The sequence below is a fragment of the Dasypus novemcinctus genome, chromosome 1, assembly GCF_030445035.2.
Source record: "Dasypus novemcinctus isolate mDasNov1 chromosome 1, mDasNov1.1.hap2, whole genome shotgun sequence".
Lineage (NCBI taxonomy): Eukaryota > Metazoa > Chordata > Mammalia > Cingulata > Dasypodidae > Dasypus > Dasypus novemcinctus.
Window position 1 is genome coordinate 75,380,933 of NC_080673.1, and position 23,575 is coordinate 75,404,507.

At 34.1% G+C, this 23,575-nt stretch overlaps 1 protein-coding gene across 4 annotated transcripts in view; it reads right to left on the reverse strand.

Annotated features, from left to right (window-relative positions):
- Positions 1-1,026: 1,026 nt before the first annotated feature.
- Positions 1,027-23,575, reverse strand: part of ADAD1 (adenosine deaminase domain containing 1) — an 80,359-nt gene continuing 57,810 nt past the window's right edge. For all 4 annotated transcript variants that reach the window (XM_004474664.3, XM_058286369.1, XM_058285532.1 and 1 more), the window contains 2 exons: positions 13,869-14,001; positions 1,027-1,213 (listed from right to left, as the gene is read on the reverse strand). In XM_004474664.3, coding sequence (XP_004474721.1) covers positions 1,100-1,213; positions 13,869-14,001 — 247 coding nt within the window. In that variant the 3' untranslated portion in view covers positions 1,027-1,099. The remainder of the gene's footprint in view (positions 1,214-13,868; positions 14,002-23,575) is intronic.

The window sequence follows — 23,575 nt, forward strand, 5'->3', positions numbered from 1 at the left end:
ATTTCAGAAGACAAAGAAAAGAGGGAAAAATTAAATGATATCAAGGAAATGGAAGCAGCAAAATCCAGATTATGGGAAATTCTACAGGCAGACTCCAGTTTTTCAACAATTAAATTACAAGAAAAAAATGGAGAGGGAATCTATAGATTAAAAGACATTTAGTGAATATACCAACAAATTTCAATATATGGACCTAATTTTGATCCTGATTCTAACAAACTATACATTTATGAACTAATGGGAGAATTACTATTAATATGTAAGGTGTGATAACAGATTCATAGTTATAAACATACATATATGTATCTGTGTGTTTATCAAAGGTGTCCTTATCTTTTCTAAGTATTTTTCAAAGTATTTTCAAAAGAAATACGATGTCTTATTTGCTTTAACATAATCTAGTTTAAAGGAGAAATAAATGAAATAATATTGGTCATGTTTTGTTAGTTGTTAAAGCTGGGTGTTGGGTATATGGGGTTCAGTACTATTCTACCTTTGCACATGCTTAAAAAGTTTCTTAATAATAAGTGAACAAATAAAAAGTTGTGGAATTGTGACACTTCCCTACACAAAATCCTTCAAGGACTCCCTTCTTCCTACCCTATTGAGAATATCTGCTAGACTCGACTCAACTTTCAATTTTTTCATCTATCTTACTATAAACTCAAACACATGTAACATGTTCCTGCTAATCTCTGCTTTATTAAATGTAACTGGAATGCATTCTTTTTCCCACTTCAGTCTACCATATTCTCCCATCCCTTAATGCTTGTCTCAGATAAGAGAAATTTAAGAGCTAAAGAGGGCTTAAATATAGACCCAAATAGTTTAGTGGCTTTTGAATAATTTTATAAATTGCAGTTTAGAAGCATAAACTTAGAAATTTGCTTTTCCTCAAGCAAAATATCAAGTAGAACCCCAGTGCATGATATATAATAATGGTTTAACATGAACATTTACAAATTTTCAGCAATTTCTAGACATTGCTGTTGCAAGACCCTGATTTTGAAAATTGAAAAGGACCAATATTTTAAAAATATTTTTACTAGTCAAAACACACCAAAATACAAGATTTTTAATAAGATAATGGATTGCTAATTCACATACTAAACTGCTCTATACAAGGAGATTTCACAATCCAGGAGCCGTAGCCATGTTGCTGTAAGTAGGATTTCAACAATATTTTAGCTTCTTGGTAGGCTCCAGACATACTCTAAAGGGAGAAGAAAAAGTGAATTATAGAAAATAGGGAGAATTCAACTTTTGAAAATTAAGTAGCTCTAATCTTTTTTTTGTTTTGTTTTATTTTTTTAAATACTTGGAAATCCTTTTGAATTCCCATTTTTTCTGAAAATTATTTTTAAAGGTTTAAAATTCCCTTCCCTGTATTTCTAAAGGCAATTTTTCTTATTTCTTATCAGATAATAAATTAAAACATTAATCATACACATAGCAGAAAATGTGAAAAATGGAGAAAATATAAAGAAGGAAATAAAAGTTACCTATAAATCCCAAACTGTAGGTAACCACCATTAATATTTTGGTGTACTTTATTCCATTCTTTTATAAGCAAACATATAGATGAACTTTAAAAAAACAATTACTATTATGAACACTGTGAAAGTGTTCAGTATGATGACTTCTTTCCATTCAACATTTTTACTGAAGTATATCACTCATACATGAACATATATAAACAGTAAGTGTATAGTAAAAGTTGTGAACTTATAAAACAAATATGCATATCATTATATAGGGCTCCCTACATCTCTCCACAACCAATAAATACCTTGCACTTTTGTGAAACATTTTCTACAAACTATGAAAGAGCATCGTCCAAATATTGCTACAGACTATAGGCCATATTTTACATTTAGTGTACTTTCTCCAACCCACTCAATTAATACCCTGAATAAGTTCACAAGAAAACATTTTCATATTTGTTCTGTTAACCACAGTCCATCTTCTTCCACAGAATTCAATTCATTGTGTTGTACAGTTTCAAGACTTGTACATACAATACATTCAATGTTTACAATCAGTGGTTCTCATTTTCATCAGAATTGTGCTGTCATCACCTCATTCAATTTTAGAGCATTACTCCAAAAGGAAAAATCCCTTACACCCATATATTCCTCCCCCCCATTGCTGTCCTTTAAAATTGATAAAATTTCTTCTTAGCCATTGCTGCAAAAATATTACATTATTGTAAACTATCATCCATAAGTTACGTTAGTTGTAAATTTCCTGTGTATCACCATTTTCTTAACACTTTGTAAAATAAGAACATTCTTATATTCATACTATTAATGCCAATCTTTATCCACCACCAAAATCACTGTTATATAGACCATAGATTCTCCCCTAGCTTCCTTTCAATTGACGTTTACATCCCTAGACTACCCCTTTTAGCCACAATTTATAAAACAGAAATGTTACTCATACTCACTGTAATGTGTTACCTTCAACTCTATTCATTTCCACATTTTTACAATATGCCTTACTAAAAATTCTACATACATTAACCATCACCTCCTCTTTACACCCACATTCTATCTCCTAGTAACCTATACTTTAGAGTTTACCTCCATGAGTTCCCTCAAGGAATTACGTTCATATTAGCGAAACCATATAATAGTTGTCCTTTTTTTGTCTGGCTTATTTCACTCAACATAATGCCCTCAAGATTCATCCATTTTGTCATGTGCAACCAGATTTCATTTCTTCTTACAGCTGTGTAGTATTCCATTGTATGTATATACCACATTTTATTTATCTAATCGTTGGTTGATTAACACTTCATTTCCATCTTTTAGTTAATGTGAATAATGTTGCTATGAACATCAGTGTGCAAATGTCAGTTCATGTCGCTTTTAGTCCTTCTGAATGTATTCCTAGTAACAGGGTTCCTGGATCATAGGGCAGTTCTTTATTTAGGTTCCTGGGGAACCACCAAACTGTCTCCCACAGAGGTTGCACCATTCTACATTCCCACTAACAGTGAAGGAGTGTTCCTATTTCTCAACATTCTCTCCAGCACTCGTAGTTATGTGTTTTTTTAAAATAATGACCAGTCTATAAGGTGTGAAATGATATCTAATTGTAGTTTTGAGCTCCATTTCCCTAATAGCTAGTGGTGTTGAACATCTTTTCATGTCCTTTTTAACCTATTTTATTTCCTCTTTGGAAAAATGTTTTTTTCAAGTCTTTTGCTCATTTTAAATTGGTTTGCATGTTTTTTTATTGTCGAGTTGTGCTATCTCTTTATATAACATGGAGATCAAACCCTTATCAGATATGGGTTTCCAAAAATTTTCTCCTACTGGGCAGGGTGCCTTTTCACTTTCTTAACAAAGTCATTTGAAGTGTAGAAGTGTTTAATTTTGAGGCGGTCCCATTTATCTATTTTTTTCATTCATTGCTCATGCTTTGGATGTAAAGTTTAAGAAACTACTGCCTGCTACAACACATTGAAGATGTTTCCCACCTTTTCATCTATGAGTTTTATGGTTGTAGCATTTATATTTAGGTCCTTGATCTATTTTGCATTTATTTTTATCTAAGGTGTGAGAAAGAGGTCCTCTTTCTTTCTTTTGGATATGGATATCCAATTCTCCCAGGATCATTTGCTGAAAAGATTGTTCTGACCCAAATAGGTGGACTTGACAGCCTTGTCAAAAATTACTAAACTGTAATTGTGAGGGTCTATTTCTGAATTCTTGATTTTGTTCCATTGGTCAATACATTTTATCTTTATGCTAGAACCATGCTGTTTTTTCCCACTGTAGCTAAGTAATATGCTTTATTTTTTTAAAGAAATTTTATTTTTATTTATTTCTCTCCCTTTCCTCCCTGCCCCCCCCCCCCCTCCAGTTGTCTGCTCTCTGTGTCCATTCGCTGTGTGTGTTCTTCTGTGTCCACTTGGATTCTTATCAGTGGCACTGGGAATCTGTGTCTCTTCTTGTTACATCATTCTGCTGCATCAGCTCTCTGTGTTTGCAGCGCCACTCCGTGGCAGGCCGCACCTTTTTTGCGCAGAGCGACTCTCCTTATGGGGCGCACTCCTTGTGCGTGGGGCTCCCCTACATGGGGGACACCCCCGCATGGCACGGCACTCCTTGTGCACATCAGCAATTTGCGCATGGGCCAGCTCACCACTGGAGTCAGGAGGCCCTGGGTTTGAACCCTGAATCTCCCATATGGTAGGTGAACACTCCATCCGTTGAGCCAAATATGCATCCCATAAGTAGTATGCTTTAAAGTCAGGAAATGAGAATCCTCTAACTTTACTCTTCTTTTTAAAGGCATTTTTGGCAATTTGGACCCTTTACTTACCCTTCCAAATAAATTTGATAATTGGCTTTTGCATTTCTGCAAAAAAAGGCTGATGGGATTTCACTGATTCTGTAAATCAGTTTAGGTAGGACTGACATCTTATAAAGATACGTAGTCTTCCAATCCATGAACATGGAATGTCTTTCATTTATTTAGGTCTTCTTTGGTTTCTTTTAGCAATGTTTTGTAGTTTTCTCAATATGTGTCCTTTATAATCTTGGTTAGGTTTGCTCCTAAATATTTCATTCTTTTAGTTGCTATTGAAAATGGAATTATTTTCTGACTTCCTCCTCAGATTGCTCATTGGTAGTGTATAGAAACACTACTGATTTTCTGCATATTAATCCTGAATCCCACCATAATGCTGAACTTGTCTATTACTAGTAACTTTGTTATCGATTTTTTGGGACTTTCTAGGTATAGGATCATATCATCAGTGAATAAAAAAAGTTTACTTCTCCTTTTCTTAGCTGGGTGCTTTTATTTATTTCCTTTCCTTCCTCCTCCCGATCCCCCACCATTACTCTAGCTAGAACTTCTAGCACAATATTGAATAACAGCACTGACAGGGGATATCCTTCTCTCATTCCTGATCTTAGCAGGAAAGCTTTCGGTCTTTCACCTTTGAGTACAATGTTAGCTGTAGGTTCTTCATATATGCACTTTACCACATTGAAAATGTTTCCATCTATGCCTATCTTTCTAAGTGTTTTTATCAAGAAAGAATGTTGTATTTTACAAAATGCCTTTTTTCTACCAACTGAGATGATCCTGTGATTTTCTTGCATAATTTATTAATGTGGTGTACTACACTATTTGATTTTCTTCTGTTGAACCACCCTTGCATACCTGGGATGAAACCCACTTGATCATGGCATATATTTCCTTTAATGTGCTTTTGGATCAGTTAGCATGTATTTTGTTAAGCATTTCTGCATCTATATTCATTACAGAAATTGGTCTTTTTCTTTTTTATTATCTTTATCTGCCTTTGGTATTAGGGTGACGGTGGGTTCAGGTTGATTTTGGTAGCATTCCTTCCTATTCAATTTTTTCAAAGATTTTGAGCAAGACTAGTATTAGGTCTTCTTTGAATGATGGATAGAACTCATTTGTGAAGTTATCTGGTCCTGGGCTTTTCAACTTGGGAGGTTTTTGATGACTGTTTCCATCTCATTTTAATAGTTTGCCACAGTCTTCTATTTCTTCTAGGGTCAGGGTAGGCTGTTTCTAGGAATTTGTCCATTTCGTCTACATTGCATAGTTTGTTGGCATACAGTTGTTCATAGCGTCACCTTCTGCTTTCTTTTATTTCTTTAGGGTCAGTAGTACTGTCCCCTTCTGTCATTTCTGAATTTATTTGCATCTTCTTTTTTTCTGTGTCAGTCTAGTTTGTCTTTTTTTGTGGATCCTCTCAAAGAATCAACTTTGGTTTTGTTGATTCTCTCTACTGATTTTTTGTTCTAAATTTCATTTATTTCTGCTCTTATTTTTGCTTCTTTCCTTCAGCTTGGTTTGTGATTAATGTGCTATTGTTTTTCCAGCTCCTCCAGGAGTGTGGTTAGGTCTCCAACTTTAGGTACATGGGAAATAGGCGCTCAACCACTGAGCTACATCTGCTCCTCAATGTGATGTGTTTTTTTTTTCATTTATATGTTTCGATTTGTTTTTAGGACACACCAGGAATTGAATCCAGGACCTTATACATGGGAAGCAGGCACTCAACCTAGGAGTTTCAGTTTGGTAATTTTTAGTAAATTCATACAGGTATGCAAATATCACCACAGTTCAGTTTTAAAACACTTCCATCAACCTCCCAAAGATCCACAGTGCCCATCTACAGTCAATCTGTGTTCCCAGCATTAGTCACAAGCAACCACTTATTTACTATCTGTCTCCAATGTTTTGCTTTTTCTAGAAATTTCATATAAATGGATTAATACAACATATACTTTTTGATATCTGACATCTTTTAATTAGCATGCTTTCAGATTCATTCATGTTTCAAATATCAGTAGTTTGCTTCTTTTTTTTTCTGATTAGTATTTCATCCTTTGGCTATACCATTTTTTAATGCATTCACCAGCTGATAAGACATTTGAATTGTTTCCAGTTTTTGGCTATCATGAATAATGCTGCCATAAATATTCACGTACAAGTTTGTATGTGGATGTGAGTTTTTGGTGGATGGGTGGCAGGCAGGGAGGGAGGAGGGAAAGATGAACTCAGTAGTAAGGAGGGAAAATTAGAGTTTTCATTAGATTATCATAAGGTACAAGTACTATGGGGAAATAGTTATCTCCAAATCATTCTCACTCCTCTTTTTCTTGTCTTACTACACTGGCCAGGATCTCCAGATTAATAATGAATAGAAATAGTGAGGGAGGGAAGGAAGGAAGGAAGAAGGGAGGGAAGGAAAGAGGGAAGAAGCAGAGAGGAGGAGGAAGGATGGAGTCAGTAGTAAGGAAGAAAAATTAAAATTTTCATTAGATTATGGTAACACACTAGTATTATGGGGAAATATTTATCTCCATATCATTCTCACTCTTCTTTTTCTTGCTTTACAACACTGGCCTGGATCTCCAGATTAATATGGAATATAAGTGGTGAAAGCAGTCATTCTTGTCTTCTGTGTAATACAAAAGGGGAAGCATTTAATCTTTCATCAAGTATGGTACCATCGGTAAGTTTCTCATCAATGTCCTTTATCAGGATGAGGAAATTCATTTTTATTCTTTATTTGTTAAGAATTATTGTATGAATGAATATTGGATTTTGTCAAACGCTTTCTATACCTCTTTTCAAATGATTATGCACTTTATTCTACTCATACAGTACATTACGTTAAATGATTTTCTGATGTTAAATTAACCTGCATTCCTATGATAAAAATCCTCCGTCATGGTATATAATTCTTCTTTATATATTGCTTGATTTGATTTGTCAAAATTTTGTTAAGATTTGTACAACTATGTTCATGAGAGATACTGGCTTGTAGCTTTCATTCCTTGTGATGTTTTTGCCTAGTTTTGGTATCCTGGTATTAATTCCATCATAAAATGAGTTGGGATGTGTTTTCTACTCTTCTGCTTTCTGAAAGAATTTCTGTGGGATTTGTCGTTTTTTCCCCTTATTTGATAGAAATCACCAGTGATGTCAGCTGCACTTGGGTTTTTCATTTTGAAAAGAACGTTAATTGCTAATTCATTTCTTTACTTAATTTATGTCTATTCATATATTCTATTTCTTCTTCAGTTTTTGTAAATTTATGTTTTTCTAGGAATTTGTTCATTTCACCTAAATTGTTTTGTTAGTAAAAGTTTGCTAATGTTACCTTATAATTGTTTCTTATAGTCTATAGTGATGACCCCTTTCATTCCAGATTTTGGCAACTTGTGTCATCTCTCATTTTATCTTGTTTAGAATAGCTAAAGTATTATCAATGTCCATTTTTTTAGTGAGCCAACTTCTGATTTTATTTTCTCTACTGATTTTTGTTTGCTATTTCAATGATTTGCAGCCTGATCTATATTTTTTCCTTCCTTCTATTTATTTTAATCTGATTTATTCTTTTCTTTAGCTTCTTGAGATAGAAGCACTACCTTCTTGAGAACTTATCTCAGTTTTTCCACATCTAATTTCCAAAATTGATTTTAAGACTCCCTATCTAAAATACAACTTTTAAGCTATAATTTCTTCTCGAAGCATTTATTACCATTCCACAATTCGTAATAGGTTGTTTTTTCATTTCATTCAGCCCAAGCTATTTCTTAATTTCCCATATAGTCTCTTCCTTGAACCACTGGTTATAAGAGGTATGTTGTTCAATTTCCAAATATAGGGCAATTTCCCAGATTTCATTCTGTTGTTGATTTCTATTTCATTATATAGAGCTTAAAATAGGCTTCATATAGGTTAATCCTTTTACACATATTGGGACTTGTTTTAACAGTCTAGTAGATCATCTATACTAGAGAATGTTTTATGTGGACTTGAAAAGAATTTGCATTCTTCTGTTGTGGGGAGTGTTAGATTTAGTTGGTTGATAATGTTGCTCAAGTCTTCTATGTTCTTACTAATTTTTTGCCTAGTTTTGCTATCACTTACAGACAGGAATATTAAAATCTCCAACTAAAATGGGATTGTCTTCTGTATTGTAGGGCTCTGTTGTTACAGGCATTTATATATATGTGTGCATGTATGCATATTTTTACAAATATAAATACAATTATATTTTCATAACATATTGACCTTTGTGCCATTATATAATATCCCTCTTTTTTTGCTAATATATTTTGCATCTGAATATTTACTTAATATTAAAATAAACACTCCAGCTCTCTTATGGTTACTGTTTACATGGCCTATCTATTTTCATCCTTTTATTTTCAATTCATCAGTGTTTTTGCAGACAATATACAGTAGGATCTTGCTTTTCTACCCAGTTGACAATCTCTGTCTTTTGACTGGAGTGTTGAGTTTAGTCATTTAATGATTCAGTATATTAAGTATATTAATTAATGATATGGTTGAATATATGTCTGACATTTTGCTATTTTCCATGTCTCCTATCTTCTTAAAATTTCCCTACTGCTTTCTAGTTTGAAAAATACTCTACTGGTATTTTAGTCAGCTTTTCAGTTCTTTGTTACTTTGGTTCTTTGGTTACTTTGGGGACTACAATATTCATCTTGAGTTTATGTTGTTCTATTTCAGATTCTTTTTGACTGTGAGAGGTTGAAGTTACTGAAAGTCCCAGAAAAGATTATGTTCTTGGAACTAATCCATTCCTGGGTTGTGGGACCCTTTGCTTGGACTGAATTCAGTTGAGGACCTTTGATTGGAGAACTTCACTGAGTCATGGTCCCAGGTGGGTGTCCAGCCTTCCTGCTGGAGTCTTTAATGGGAGAAACATTCAGAGACACAGAAAGAGATCTGCCATTTTACCCTGCCATGTGAGAGAGGACTCCGAGATCACCTATAGTTGCAGAAAGAAAAAATTGCCTACAGTTTCTTCTAAGAGAAACCCCAAGAGGCTGAAAGATCAGAGGCTGGAATCAGTGAAACAGCCCAAAGCTGAACAGACGAGGCCCAGGAAGAGACACGCCATATGCCTGAATGCCCGCAGCTGAGCTCGGGAAGAATATAAGCCTGGAGAAGAAAGCAGAGACTGGCTGTCATTTTGCCTTGCCATGTGACAGGAGTCCAGGATCTGTCAGCAGCCAGCCTTCAGTGAGACAGAATCTCTGACGATGCCTTGATCTGGACATTTTCACAGTCTCAGAACTACATTATTCCTCATAAATTCCCATTATAAAAGCCAACCCATTTCTGGTATTTTTGCATTGGTGGCCTTCAGCAAACTAAAGCACTGACTTAATTCCCATAAAATAAAGCAGCTTTGCTTCATATATTTAGTCCCCTCTCCTTTGTTATATTATTGTCATATATATGGTATCTATAAATGATACAAAGTCAACAGCACAGTGTTAAAATGTTTTTCAACAAATTTGGCTTTTTTTTAAGGAAAATAAGAGAAAAAAAAACATAGACAAGCTCAGTCTTTCATATTTACCCAAAATTTACTATTTTCTGTGTTCTTTATTCCTTCCTGTGAATTTATTATCATCTGGTATACTTTCTTCCAAGTCTCAATAATTCCTTTGAAATTCCTTTTAGGGAAGCTCTGTTGATCACAATTTTTTTCCTTTTTTATTAGGGAACACCTTTACTTTCTTTTACTTCTGAAAAATTATTTTGCAGGATACAGAATTTTTGGTTGCCAGTTTTTTTTTCTTTTAGCACTTTTAACATGTCATTCCATTGTTTTCTGTTATTGAATTATAATTCACATGCCATAAAATTTATCCCTTTAAAGTATACAATTGAGTGGTTTTTAACAAATTTACAACATAGTGCAACCATCTCTAATTCCATAACTTTTTCATCACCCCAAAAAGAACCCTGTACCTTTTAGAAGTCATTTCTCTTTCCTCCTCCTCCCAGGCCCTGGAAACCATTAATCTATCGATTTGTCTATACTACACATTTCATATAAATGGAATCACATATGTGGCCTTTATGTCTGGAGTATTTCACTTAACAATGCTTTCATGGTTTATCTATGTTGTAGCATACATCAATACTTCATTCTTATTAGGCTGAGTAATATTCCTTTGCATCAATATACCACATCACATTTGTTTTATCCATTTGTCAACTGATGAAAATTTTGTTTGTTTCCACTTTTTGGCTATGACAATTCATGTAAAAGTTTTTGCATGGACATATATTTTCATTTCTCTCCTGTACATACCTGTAAGTGGAATTGCTGGGTCATATGAAAACTCCATGTTCAACTTTTTTTTAACTTAATGTTTTTCTAAAAGGCTGCAAAATTTTACATTCCTTTGACCAATGCATAAAGGTTTCAATTTCACTACACCTTGCCAATACTTGTTACTACTTGTATTTTTTATTATATCCATATCCTACTGGGTGGGAAGTGGTATTTCATTGTGGTTTTGGCTTGCATTTCCCTAATGACTACTGATGCTGAGCATCTTTCCATATGTTTATATGCCATTTGTATACCATTTTGGAGAAAGGTTTAGTTAAATTCTTTGTCCATTTTTAAATTGGGTAGTTGCATTTTTATTGTTGATTTGTAACAGTTCTTTATACATTTTGGATAAAAGGTCCATATCAGATACGTGATTTGCAAATATTTTCTCTGTACCTTCCATTTTCTTAAGGATGACTTTGTAAAAACAAAAATGTTTCATCTTTTTAATGCTTTTTATCAAATTTAGGAATTTTTCAGTCATTTATTAAAGTATTTACCCTCCCCTTTCTCTCCTCTTCTTCCAGGACTCCCATTGCATGTTATTTTGGGATGACTTATATTGCCCCACAGATCTCTGGAGCTCTGTTCATTTTTCTTCAATCACTTTTCTCTTTGTTCTTTGAATATTTTCTACTGATCTTTCTTCAAGTTCATTGATAATTCTGCGATCTCAAATGTGCTGATAAGCCATCTAGTGAACTTTTCATTTCTATTATTGTATATTTTAACCCTAGAATATCCATTGGGTTATTTTTTTAGTTTTTATTTCCCTATTGAAATTGCCTATGTATTAATTCATTATATTCCTATTTTTAATTCTTTGAACATATTTATAATAGCTGCCTTGAAATATTTGCTACATTCAACATCTGGACCCACTCGGAATCAGTTTCTATTGAGTGTTATTTTTCCTGAGTATGGGTCACACTTTTCTGTTTCTTTACATATACCATAATTTTTGGTTGATAACTGTATCTTTTATATATAATATTGCAGCAACCCTGGATTCTGTTCTATTTTTCTAAGATTTTTTAAGTTAGTTTACCTCAACTTTCATTGTGAAATCTCTCTTCCCCATGGTGTGTATATGCTGAGGTCTCCTTGGTTTTGCTTTTTTTTTTTTTTTCCTTATTTTTATGTTTAAGTCTGGCTTCCTGGTGGATTACCCTGAATCTGCATAGTTTAGTGATAAGCCAATGATTTCAGCAAAGGCCATGCACAAATACCTCAAGCCCATAAAAAGCTTACCCTCTCTGCTGATTAATTTGTGTGTGGGTTGGGAGTATATTTAAACATTGCAGTCATTTCTCAAGTATTCACTGGCTTTCACTCTTTCTGGGCAATCTTGGGTCTCCCCTGCTCCAGGGCATAGTTTCTGTTACTCAGATATATATGTGAGTTTACCTTAGTCCTTCCATAGCTCTCTCATTTCCAAAATCCTCTCACGTGCTTTTGGTTAGCCCACTGCTTGCCCTAACCAGGACTGAAACCTTGGGCCAAGAAAGTTGCTGGTTTTCCCATATGTTTCCTACTAAGTTCAGCACTTTTTGATGACAAAGCCACAAATTTTTATTCCCTTCCCTAAATCAAGTCACCCCTTCTAGCAGTAAAACTACCATTTTAGGTAGCAGCGCCATTCTGGTATAATTATAGTTCTTGCCATTCAAATTAGTAGGTAGGAAGGGAGAGAAAATGGGAACAATCCCCAGCAAGGCCACCAGAGACTCCATTGTTTTTTATCAAAAGCTTTAGCAGTTTTACAGGACGACACATATTTCAGGTAGTTGAGGTGGCTCAAGAGAGTAATCACCTCTCTCCTACTCCAGAAGGTCCCAGGATCAGTTCCTGGAGCTCCCTAATAAGAATACAAGCAGACACAGAAGAACACACGGGGAATAGACACAGAGAGCAGACAATAGGGGGATGGGAGGGATATAAATAAAAATAAATCTTTAAAAAAAAAAAGGATGGGAGGCATACAGGAACCTCATATTTTTTAATGTAACATTTTTTTGTGTGATGTATATCTCTTCAAAAAAATACAATTTACAAAAATGATGGGATGGGGTGGGGTGTGGGGAGGGGTATATGGGAACCTCATGTCTTTTACGTTTTTTTTTTTAAATGTAATGTTCTTTGTGATCTATTAAAAACAACTTTAATAAAAGAAGTGTAAAAAAAAAAAAAGGCAGCACGTATTTCAATGTGTCTTCTGCCCTTGGTCACTTTCCAGAGGTATGAAATATCTGTTTCTGACAATTATGTCCAATTTTATATTTGCTCTTATAGAGAAGATTTGCAATCACTTTATGCTGCCAAAACCAGGATTACCTATGTAATATTTTATATTTAAAAATGTGTGTACGTAAACATATGAACCCATAGTTAACATAACTGCTTTATAGGTTGGGATTATACACTTTGAGCAGCAGGGTGTTGGTGAAATTAGTAGACTTCCATACTATATCATTATTGAAATTAAGTTATAGAAAACTCTTATTTACTATTTAATAACTTGATAGCATGGAATTGGATTCACATCATCATTATTCTGAGTGAAAAGAGAAGATTAAGAACAATATCCAGTATGATCTGGATATTTTAAAAATATGTACACAAGTACACATATACATGACAAGAGACTGAAATAACATGTTTACATTAAAAGGTTAAGAGTGTTATTTTTTGAATGGTAGGTAGCATTACAAATAATATTTTTCCTCTGTATTTTAAAATTTTTTCAGAATTGTCTACTTAAACAGTCATTACATTTAAAATACAAATGAAAGGAATAAATGTTTTTGAAGAGAGAAAAGGCTATTTATATCACCAACTTATCAGACCCAAATAAGATGCTGAAATGTAAGGTGTTTCAAAACTTCAATATAGGAAAATTAATTTATATGGCTATCTCAAATAAATGTATTATCAAAATACTTAACATTCTATAGTAAGCATAAATTAAATATATACCCTACTGACATGATTACTTTAAGAAGCAGTACTTATTTACACACCCAATTTCTGAAATTCATTTAAAAAGTAAATTTTACCCTTACATGGTAATAGCTGTATTCAGGAACTATTCAACAAACTTGCTACGTATCATCATCATGAAATTACCACATTATGGCTTTCATTTTGGTTTTATATTTGTATGATTAACTTCATTCCTTTAAGGACTTACCTTAGCTGTATGATATGTACTAGCTTCAAGTAAATCTTCTTTTTTAGCTTCTTTGGCAAGCAGGTTAAATCGACTTAACATTGCAGCCTTACAAAGCCGACTTGCCATTGACACACCACTTTTAAATGGGGAACTGAATTAGAAAAAAAATGAAATATTCACTAATCATTATTCAAAGATTTATACTGGCAACTGCAGGGATTAAAGTCAACATATATTCTACAATATTTAGGGATCCCAAATTATGTTCAAAGCACATGTAGTTCAAGGGATTACTGAAAGAGAATTTTTTACTCTTGTTGTTTACTTACTTTCTGAAGATAATTTCCTTTATAAAATTACAGTTTAAAGCATTACTATATTGCATTAAAAACTACAGCAGAAGACTGATGCTTGAAAATACTATTTTTTGAAGGAAAATTAACCTAGCAGTGATACAAATCAGAACAGTGATTCTACTAGTAATTTACTGGAAGGTAACATAAAAATACTTTCTGGCAAGACAGAAATGTCTTCATTTTCAGTGGGGTGATCAATGCACAGATATACAGATATATCAAAACTTATAAATTTGTATAGTATGTTTCATCATATGTAAATTCTATCTTAATAAAAAGGTTATAATATACATACTCTCCCAACACCCCTAATATATATATGTCTGTGTTCACTGATATGTGTATTTTTATGTTTCTAATAAAATGGGTCCACAGATCATGAGCTTTGTTACTGTAATTTTTTCCTTTATTATAATTGTTGTTTCCTGTTGTGATAGATTAGAAAAATTTTCATTATCCTTCATTCTTCCCCATATTCATGGCTCTTTGTAATGTGATCTTTTGGATCTTCCCATCAAGAGGTGTGGTTGATTTCCCCTCTCCTTGAATTTGGGCTAGCCTTGTGACTTGTTTTGGCAAAGAGAACACAGTAGAACTGGCAATATGCCAGTTATGAGAAGGCCTCAAGAGATCTTATGCTCTATATTCTCATGGGACATCTGCCTCTGATATCTGAGCAGGCTGGGTCCAGCTTACTAGACAGCTAGACCCAGTGCTCAGCTGTCTCTCTAAGATAAGTCAAGCTCAACTGCAGGTGACTTACAGATGATCCCAAATGCATGCAGAAGCACAATCAAATCCAGAAGAACTGCCCAGCTGACCCAAATGGCTGTTATTTTAAGCTAGTAAACTTTGAAGTACTTGGTATGTAGCAACAGATAGTATACACTTTTGTATAAGAAATCTATGAATCTTTATAGGTAAATTTTCCACTCTGATACCTTAGTGAATTCTCTTTTGTTTTTGTAATCTTTCAGATAGTTCCCTGGGCATTCCAGGTATAAACTGATATCATTTGCAAATGGTGGTTTTTTTACCTCCTTTACAGTGCTTTTTCTCTCTCATATTTTTCTCTTGTCCAGATCTATTAATTAGCTCCTCCAGTTTCATGTTAAATTACAACTTTGACAATGACAATAAGGAATCTTATTTTGGATGTTAGTGGGAATGCCTCTGACATTTCATCAATAATTATATTTTAGATAAAGATATATTTTATCATGTAAAAACTGAGTATTCCTTTTTATTGAGGATCTTTACTTAGAATAGTTGTAGAATTTTATTAAACATCCTCTTAGAATTTATGGAGGTGAAGAGATGTTTCTTCCTATATCAATTAATATGAAAAATTACATGAATACAGGTTTCTAATCTAGTATTATTTCTTTTATGTTACTATCCTTGCATTTCTAGGGAAAAAAGCCAACTGGTATTGTTGATTAATGATTAAAATATATTGTTATTTTAATATGCTGCTAGTTATTTAGAATTTTGTTTGTATATAAATGATCATGGCCTACAACTGGTCAACAATAATCTTTTATTAGGTTTAGGTATCAATGATATATGTGCTACATAAAAATACTTGATGCATTCCACCTTTTTAGTTTTTAGATAGAGTTGGAAGTATATGCTATTTAAATATGTATAAATTACTCTATGAAACTACCTCAGAATGCTTTCTTTGTGGGACCTTCTTGAAAATTTTATGAAAAATCAAACTGTTTAGATTCTTTCTCTATTCTGTTCCAGTTTTAGAAATATTTTCCTAGAATTTTATCCATTTCATCCAGGTTTTCAAATTTATTTGTACAGTTGAGTAAAGTAGCTTATGATTCGTTTAATATTCTGTTTGAGTTACTACTCCCTTAATGTTTATTATTTTGTATAAGATCAGTGATACTTTTTCAGAGAATCAATTTTTTACAGTTAATTCCGTCTTTTTTCCTAGCTCTTCAATTTATACTTTTAGTTTTATTACTTTTATTATTTCCTTCATTCTACTTACTTCCTTTTTTATCAATATAATCATTTTCAGTTTTGGCTTTTCCTCTCAGCATTGCTTTAACTATATATTCTACAAGTTTTTATATGTAACACTTTTAATATCCTTGTTTTTTAAATATTGTCATTCAGTTTATATTTCCCCTTTGAGACAAGCATTAATCATAATTATATACATCATAATCCGAGATTTTGCTTTTTTTAAAATTTATTTGCTTTGTAGTCTAACATATAGTCAATCTTTGTCAATGTTTTATAGGTTCCTGAAAAGTAGGTATATTTTATATTTTTAAGGCAGCTTTTAAATCAAACAATCAAACCTACCTTTCTGTTATTTACTACCACTATATTCTTGCTGTTTTGTCCGTTTGGATTATAATCCCTGTTATTAGTATGTTTCTATTTTTCCTCATTACTTCCGTAATTTCTGCTTTATTAACGCTGATGCTAATAATATTGCTGCAACATATTATTTCATAGATAGATGTTTACAGCTGGTCATCTTCATTGTGAATTATACTCTTTATATTGCTTAGGTGTTCTTTATATTATTTAATGTTTTGGAGGCTAAATTCCATCTTGTATAATATGATCACAATTTCTGCTTCTTTTTTTAATCACCTAGCATACATCTGGTCCTAATGAATGATTTAAGCTCATACAGCATTAAGTAATAATGACAAGTATATTTCTTCCTTGTTCTGCCAATATTTTATATGTTTTCAATAAACATTTCATTAAATGTATTTAATAGAAGATCTGCTTATTTGTATGTGCTTGTGATGTGGGCTATGGGTGGCAGGCTCTTTGTCTCTTCAGAGATAATCTCAACTATCTGTGACTTGTGGGTGTGGGATGATGAAAGGTTGCAGCCCTGCCCTTGGGGAGCAGGAAACAGTTTAACAATGCAAGGGCTATAAACTTTAAGTATTCAGGGGAAATGCAAACAAAATATGCTAAAGGCTTATCTAGAATGTCTGGAGTCCATGCTAAAAGCTTACCTAAGATGTGGAAGATATATATGCTAATTGAAGCCTATTGAGAACTGAAACAAAGAGACCATTTGGCCTTTCCTCGCGGTATAAAAGACATTTGAAAATCTTGTTCAGGGCTTGGGATTCAAACAGAAAGCTCCCGAGTCCGGCTGGCCGTCAATAAACCATTTTTCCTTCTCAAAATCATTCCTGAGTCCTGACCTCTCTATACTCAAATAATTGAACTTCTCTCAAATTCTACAACATTTTTGGCGACCCAGATGGGACAACAAATGAAGGCCAGAGACGGTAGCATTTTGCTGCCCCTTCCAAATCCCCAAGGAAGCTGGGAGGACTCCGGTGAACCCCAAATCTGGGCGCCCCTGGATTAAATTTAATCCAGAAAAGATGTGGGCTCCACCAGAATCTTCCTGACAAAAATCGAGGGCAATGGAAGGTCTGAATAGAAAGATTCTGGGAATGAAAAAGAACTCTGAACATGGAAGAAGGTAAGACTCCCCGGGTGAGCAGAGTCTGGAAGGCCCTAGCTTTAATTGCTAGGAAGGGGAGGCTGATCACCTCCCAAGAGAACCCTAGTAGCCCCAGAAGGTTGGGGGGAAGACATTCTCTCTAGGCTTGGGAAAAGGAGAAAAACCGGGGAAAAGCCCTGGTGTTTTGGGTTTGTCTAACTGCATGTTAGAATCTGGTATTGGTCTTATATCCACTAAAGGAGTGGAGTCTTGATTTTAATAGTAAGGGCTATTTATAGGTTCAAGTCCTAATGTCCTGGAAATTGGTCTAGATTAAGGAAAACAAAACTTGGTTACAGGAAAATGGATCGGCTTTTCTGGTGGAGCTTGGTCTGGGTGTAAAGTTTAAACAGTGGAAAAAGTCTAGCTGAAATCTTTTGTTATGGTGCTAATTTGTGAATGAATTCGCTTTACACCAAATGTTAAGTGTTCTGAGGTTTGTGATGGCTGTGGGGGCAGCCATGGTGAAAATAAATATATAAACTTGTGGGTCAGATTAGTGACCTTTGTGTTTCTGTCTGTGTCAGCTCAATGCTAGTGTTGGAGTTGTGTCCTTATGTAAAGTAGAATTACAGCTGAGCTGGAGCCCTCCCTTGCCATTGGCAAGGGGGTGAAATGATTCTGGGGCAAAAGCTGAGGAGTCTGGATGTTTGCGGAGTCTAGATGTTTGTGCATGCTCTGCTGTCTTGTCTCTGGTCTGGCCCTTTGCCGGGGCTTGGAGGCCATCTGTGTCCGCGCCACACACCCAAGTTTGTTGGGGATGTCCCAGTCAGGGTGGCTGGGTCCCCGGGAGAGTTGCCAAATTTGAATAGGTTCTGTCTGCCCATTTTGGCTGAAAGCTGGAAAGGGGGGAGCAGCTTGCCCCTTTCCAGTGAGTCCACCCTTCTATTCATAAGCCGCATTCCTGTTTGTTGTGCACCCGACTGCCTGGAAGTGGGGGAAGTGAAGGGGGTGAAAAGCAGAATCAGATTAAATGCAGTAAAGTTCCCTCCTTAGGGTGTCAAAGCCAAAATACCTTTGCATTCTGCCCAGGTTCTTAGAAGGTATTGTAGTAACTTTAAGTAAGAGAATGTGTTCTGTGAAGGTAAAAGTTGTCTTAAGGGTATAAATAATTATAAAAGTTTTACAAAGCATTGTTTAAATTAAGGTATTTAAATGGCTAATTGCAGAAGGTCATTATTTAACAAAAACTGAATTGATAATAATTATAATAAAAGGCAATTTTATAACAATCTTATTCGGCAGCCAGTCTCCCCTGCCAACTTGCTTCCAAAAAAACTGTTTTTGGTATTACATGCTACTAAGTATTTAAAGTGAAGAAAAGTTCATTATTTTAACAAATTTGTTTAGTATTAATGGCAATTATATGTTGTAAGAAGTTTGCCTGGTAACTTAGTATGTGGGATATATGGAGTGTGTTTTTATTGTTAAGGAAACAGAAGATGATTTTGTCCTAAGATAAAATCATTGATTATTGGAAAGAGTAGAGTGTGGGACAGAACCTGAATGAATACTGAAAGTGTAGAAGGTTTGTGGAAGGAAAATTTTTATGATTAAAATTGAGTAAGATCAATATACAAAGAAAATCTTTACAAAATAGCTTCTTGTGCTTTAACCTCATCATTTCCTCAGTGTTTGAAGAAGAGTCTTACCTGTTTTAAAAGAACATTTATGTTCTAGAAATCAAATCCTGAAAAATAGCTTTTTATTTCAAACTAACTGTAAGAGATTTATTCTTTTACTTTAAAGGAAAAATGAAAGTAATGGTTAAGTTCATTTACTATGTTATAAGTCAAATGAAAGGTATTTAAAGGTGTTATAAAATTAATAGGTTTTTAAAAAAATTAATAAAAACTGTAACTAAGAGTTAAAATCATTTATAAATGCATTTATGTTATAAAACAGTGGAAAGGTAATAACTGAAATTATAGCTGGGTGAATTTATCTTGAAATTATTTAGTGTAAACTCTAAACTTTACCTTTCCTTAGTTTATGGTTACTTCAAGTCTAACCTCACCCCTTGCCTTTGCCTATGGTTATTTCATAATAGCTTCTGCTCCTATAGGCCAGAGAAGAGCTGGGACATCACTGTCTCCTCTCCTGGTATTAGTAACCCTTTCTCTCATGAATTCAAGTGTAAACTAAATAAACTGCTGCCTGATAGAATAAGGTTAAATGACCACTGGAGTTTTATTATCTCAAATCAAAAAGGGGGGTGGAGGGGGAGAAGTCTCCTGCCTTGACGGTCAGTGTTCCTAAGAGTGGCAATTCATGAGAGAAAGCAGTCTGTCTCCCTGAGGCTTCAAACAGCCTCAGTAAATATATATAAAATTAATCTTGTTGCTTATCCAAAATTCTGCTAAATTCAAAGTAAAATATAAAGTTCTGAAACAAAAAAATAGTGCTAAAGCATTGAGAACATTTTGGTTATAATCCATTAAGAAAGAAAATTCTTGTGTAAAACTGCATAGTCATAGTATAAAACTGCACAGTCATAGTGCAAATTAAGAGTTTCAAGAGTCTTTGAAATGTTTTGCAGTCACACTTGTTTTGTAAGAATTAGAAGTTTAAAGTAACTAAAGTTAAGTTGTTGTGTCAAACTATTCATGTCTGCCTATTTGCTCAAATTGTTGAGGTTAAATATGCAGTTATAAGTAATATATATTTCAGGACTCCAAATTAAGCTAAACAGTATATAAAATAATGCAAATTATAAATAATATCAATGAGTTTTGTTTCTGTGTCTAACTCTTTGCGTCTGCCCATTTGCTCAGTGTATGTCTTCATACATCAGGATAATAATATCAAATTAACAAATGAAAATTCTTAAAAGAGCTCTATTCAAATTGTTAATTAAATATGCAGTTATATATGTAAATAAATATTCTTAAAGCCCGAATTAAACTAAGCAGGATGAAAAAGTCATAGAAATCTGATTATAGAAACAATTGGGAAAGGGCCTCCTCTTTGCAAGAGCTTTAAAGGCAAGACTAGGTATAGCAGATTAAACCTATCTACTAGGCTAGGGAATTAAGAATCAGTTTGCCTGGTAATTTCCCAGTTTAAACCTTTCGTCAGCCATAAAATGCAAAAAAAACAAAGATTAGGTTAATTTTCACATAAGACAAATGTTGATGTAACCTGGTGGCCTGCGGCCTCAGTCTCCCACTCCCGGGTTGGACAGCAGTGGAGGAGACCAGTTTAGGCCAGGCCTATGGACAGTGGAAGGATGCCCAAGAAGGAGCTAAGTCGGTGCCATTTCAGCATTAAATTCTATTCCTTATTTGACAAAGGTGGGGGGAGCAGGTAAAAACTAAAATGGTTGGAATGTGATAGAGGAAGCAGTTAAATCAAACTTTTGGGTGGGAAAGTTAAATCTCAGATAAGCTGTAACTTCTGAAGTATCCAATCTATGGAAAAACAGAGGAAGAGCTTGCATGCTAGGTTTAGAGGTATAAATTGTGTCACTTTTCTTTGTTCGGGGCACCAGCCATATCTGGCTCTGCGCCCCTTCTTGCAAGATTGAGAATAAATTATTTTCTTCTCCACAATCTGGTGAGCCTTATTTTCTTCCAGAAGATTTCTTTCCAACAAAATAAAGGTAATTAGTGGCTCTATTAACAAATTTCAGTAAGTAAAGGAAAGTCCATAAAAACTATGGAGAGATCTTTCCTGGGTTATGATTTTTAAAAAATTAAGTAATTGTGTAATGTGTTTTAAAACCTGGTAGTCAGTATGCATGTGTTTTAAAACCTGGTAGTCAGTATGCTTTTAAATTATTAATTTTCATAACTTAAACAAAGAAAAGAAGTTTTTAGCTTCCTGTAAGGGAAAAAGAACATTCCTTGCATAAACTATTATGGTTTCAATTTTATTTAACTTGAGTGTAATCTCCCATAGTTAATTTATAAACTAAATTAACATTATATGTACAAAATCTTTACAGTATTGAAAATTGTTTTAAGTTCACATTGGTGAAATTAGGCTAAAGGAAAAAGATTGTAGATATGCTCTCTTAAATAAAGAGTAAATTTCTTTCATTGGTAATTGTAATTTAGTAAGTTTATTTAAACATGAGGTGGCTAGTCAATGTTTTTATAGTTAATTATAAAGAGTTTGTAAAACATCTTCCAAACGGAAAATGTTTAAATAGTTCTAGTTGTAGAAGTCATTGTTAACTAAAAAAACTTAGATTGGTATTGGTAGCCGAAATAACTTCATGATAATAAACCAGTCTGAAGGCCACTGCAAAGTACACATTTAAGTACATGGTAATAAAAAGTTGTCTTGATTCTATTGGAAATATTGTTTTCATTCTAACAATGAAAAATAATATTTTTCCTCTATTACTAAAGTACCTACTGTTATCTTCATAGTAAAATTGTGTAAGTAAACAGTCATTTGATATATGTGTTGCATTAAGTTGTTTAAAATATATATAAAAACAAGGAATAAACTTTAACATTGTCAAACTCTTGTGCATTCAAACCAGGCCTTGAATACATTACAGGTGGCCTCTCCATGTGAGTTATTGGCTAGGCTGGTCACTGACCCCTCAATTAAAATATGTGCTATATCAGTCTCTGGTTCTGCTCCTGAAGTCGATGGAAACTATATTGCAGTTTCAAGCTCCTGCAGCAGCCAATAATGACTCGGTACAGCCAAGTGTACAATGGATATCGCCTCCAGACTGGCACTGTTCCATAGTGCCAGAGAGCACTATGCACCAGGCTAGTAGAATACTGGAAAATCTCTCTAAGATGAAGGATGCTGCAACTTGCTCACTGCGTTGAAGAACATGCTAAGTGGAGCCATGATACCAGGATACTGTAAGTGAAACTTAAACACAATTGGCATTATGGCCTGCTCTCATGGAGAGATAACATGTAAGGTATTACAAACCTGAAACTCAAAACTAATAATTGCGACTCTGAATCCTTATGCATTAATACATTAGTTAATATTAAGTGCTGTACTTTTATCCTGTACTAAATATATGCCTAATAATTGTAATGTTATCTTTTCTATTTTGGATCAAGTGCAGAAGTATATTAGACATGTTAAATTCCTGGTAAAATCATTTTCTAAACAGTTAATAACATGTCTATAGAATAAGGTGGCAGTCTCAGCCAGTCTCAGTCAACTTCTATATTCTGCTGTACTCTGCTGTGTAGCAAAAGTGAGGCTTGCTTGCTGATGGTGAGTCACCTATTGAACAAGTCAAAATTGCTAGAAATTGTACAATGAAAACCAAGGTGTAAAAATCTTTATTCTGTAGTTCTGATCACTCCCACAGGTGAAAACTAAGAGTATTTCCAAATTAGTGTTCTAATCCTGAGTGAAGCCAGTTGCCCAAGGAGTGCCAGTTCACCAGGAGCATCTGACAGAGCGAATGAGTGTCAATCATTGAACAGCTTGGAATGTGTCTTCAGACAAAGCTAAGTGTCTGTTACAATTTCTCTCTAAAGATGGATAACTTAAAAAAGAATATATATGCTGTTCCCACCAGCTTTTAAGGAGTGCCATCTTTATAGGCACCTAACCTTGTCTACCTCTGTAATCCAAAGTGTCCTCTTTTAAAAACAGGTATTCCAAATTTTTAATTAAGTTTGTTTCTTTCAGAGTGAATATCTTATTAACCATATGAAAACTTCATCCAACTTCGTACAGAATGCCAGATCCATCTTCCTCCAGTTAGAATAAATTAAGAGTTTTACACCTTATTAGGCAATGACTACAGCCCATGGCCAGCAGGAAGCAGTTACAGAAAAGAGATCCATCTCCCTTCAGCACCCCTTTTAAATTAAAGGTGTAAACTCTTCAAGGGTAAAATAAAATTAATAGATGGATCTGGAACCTGA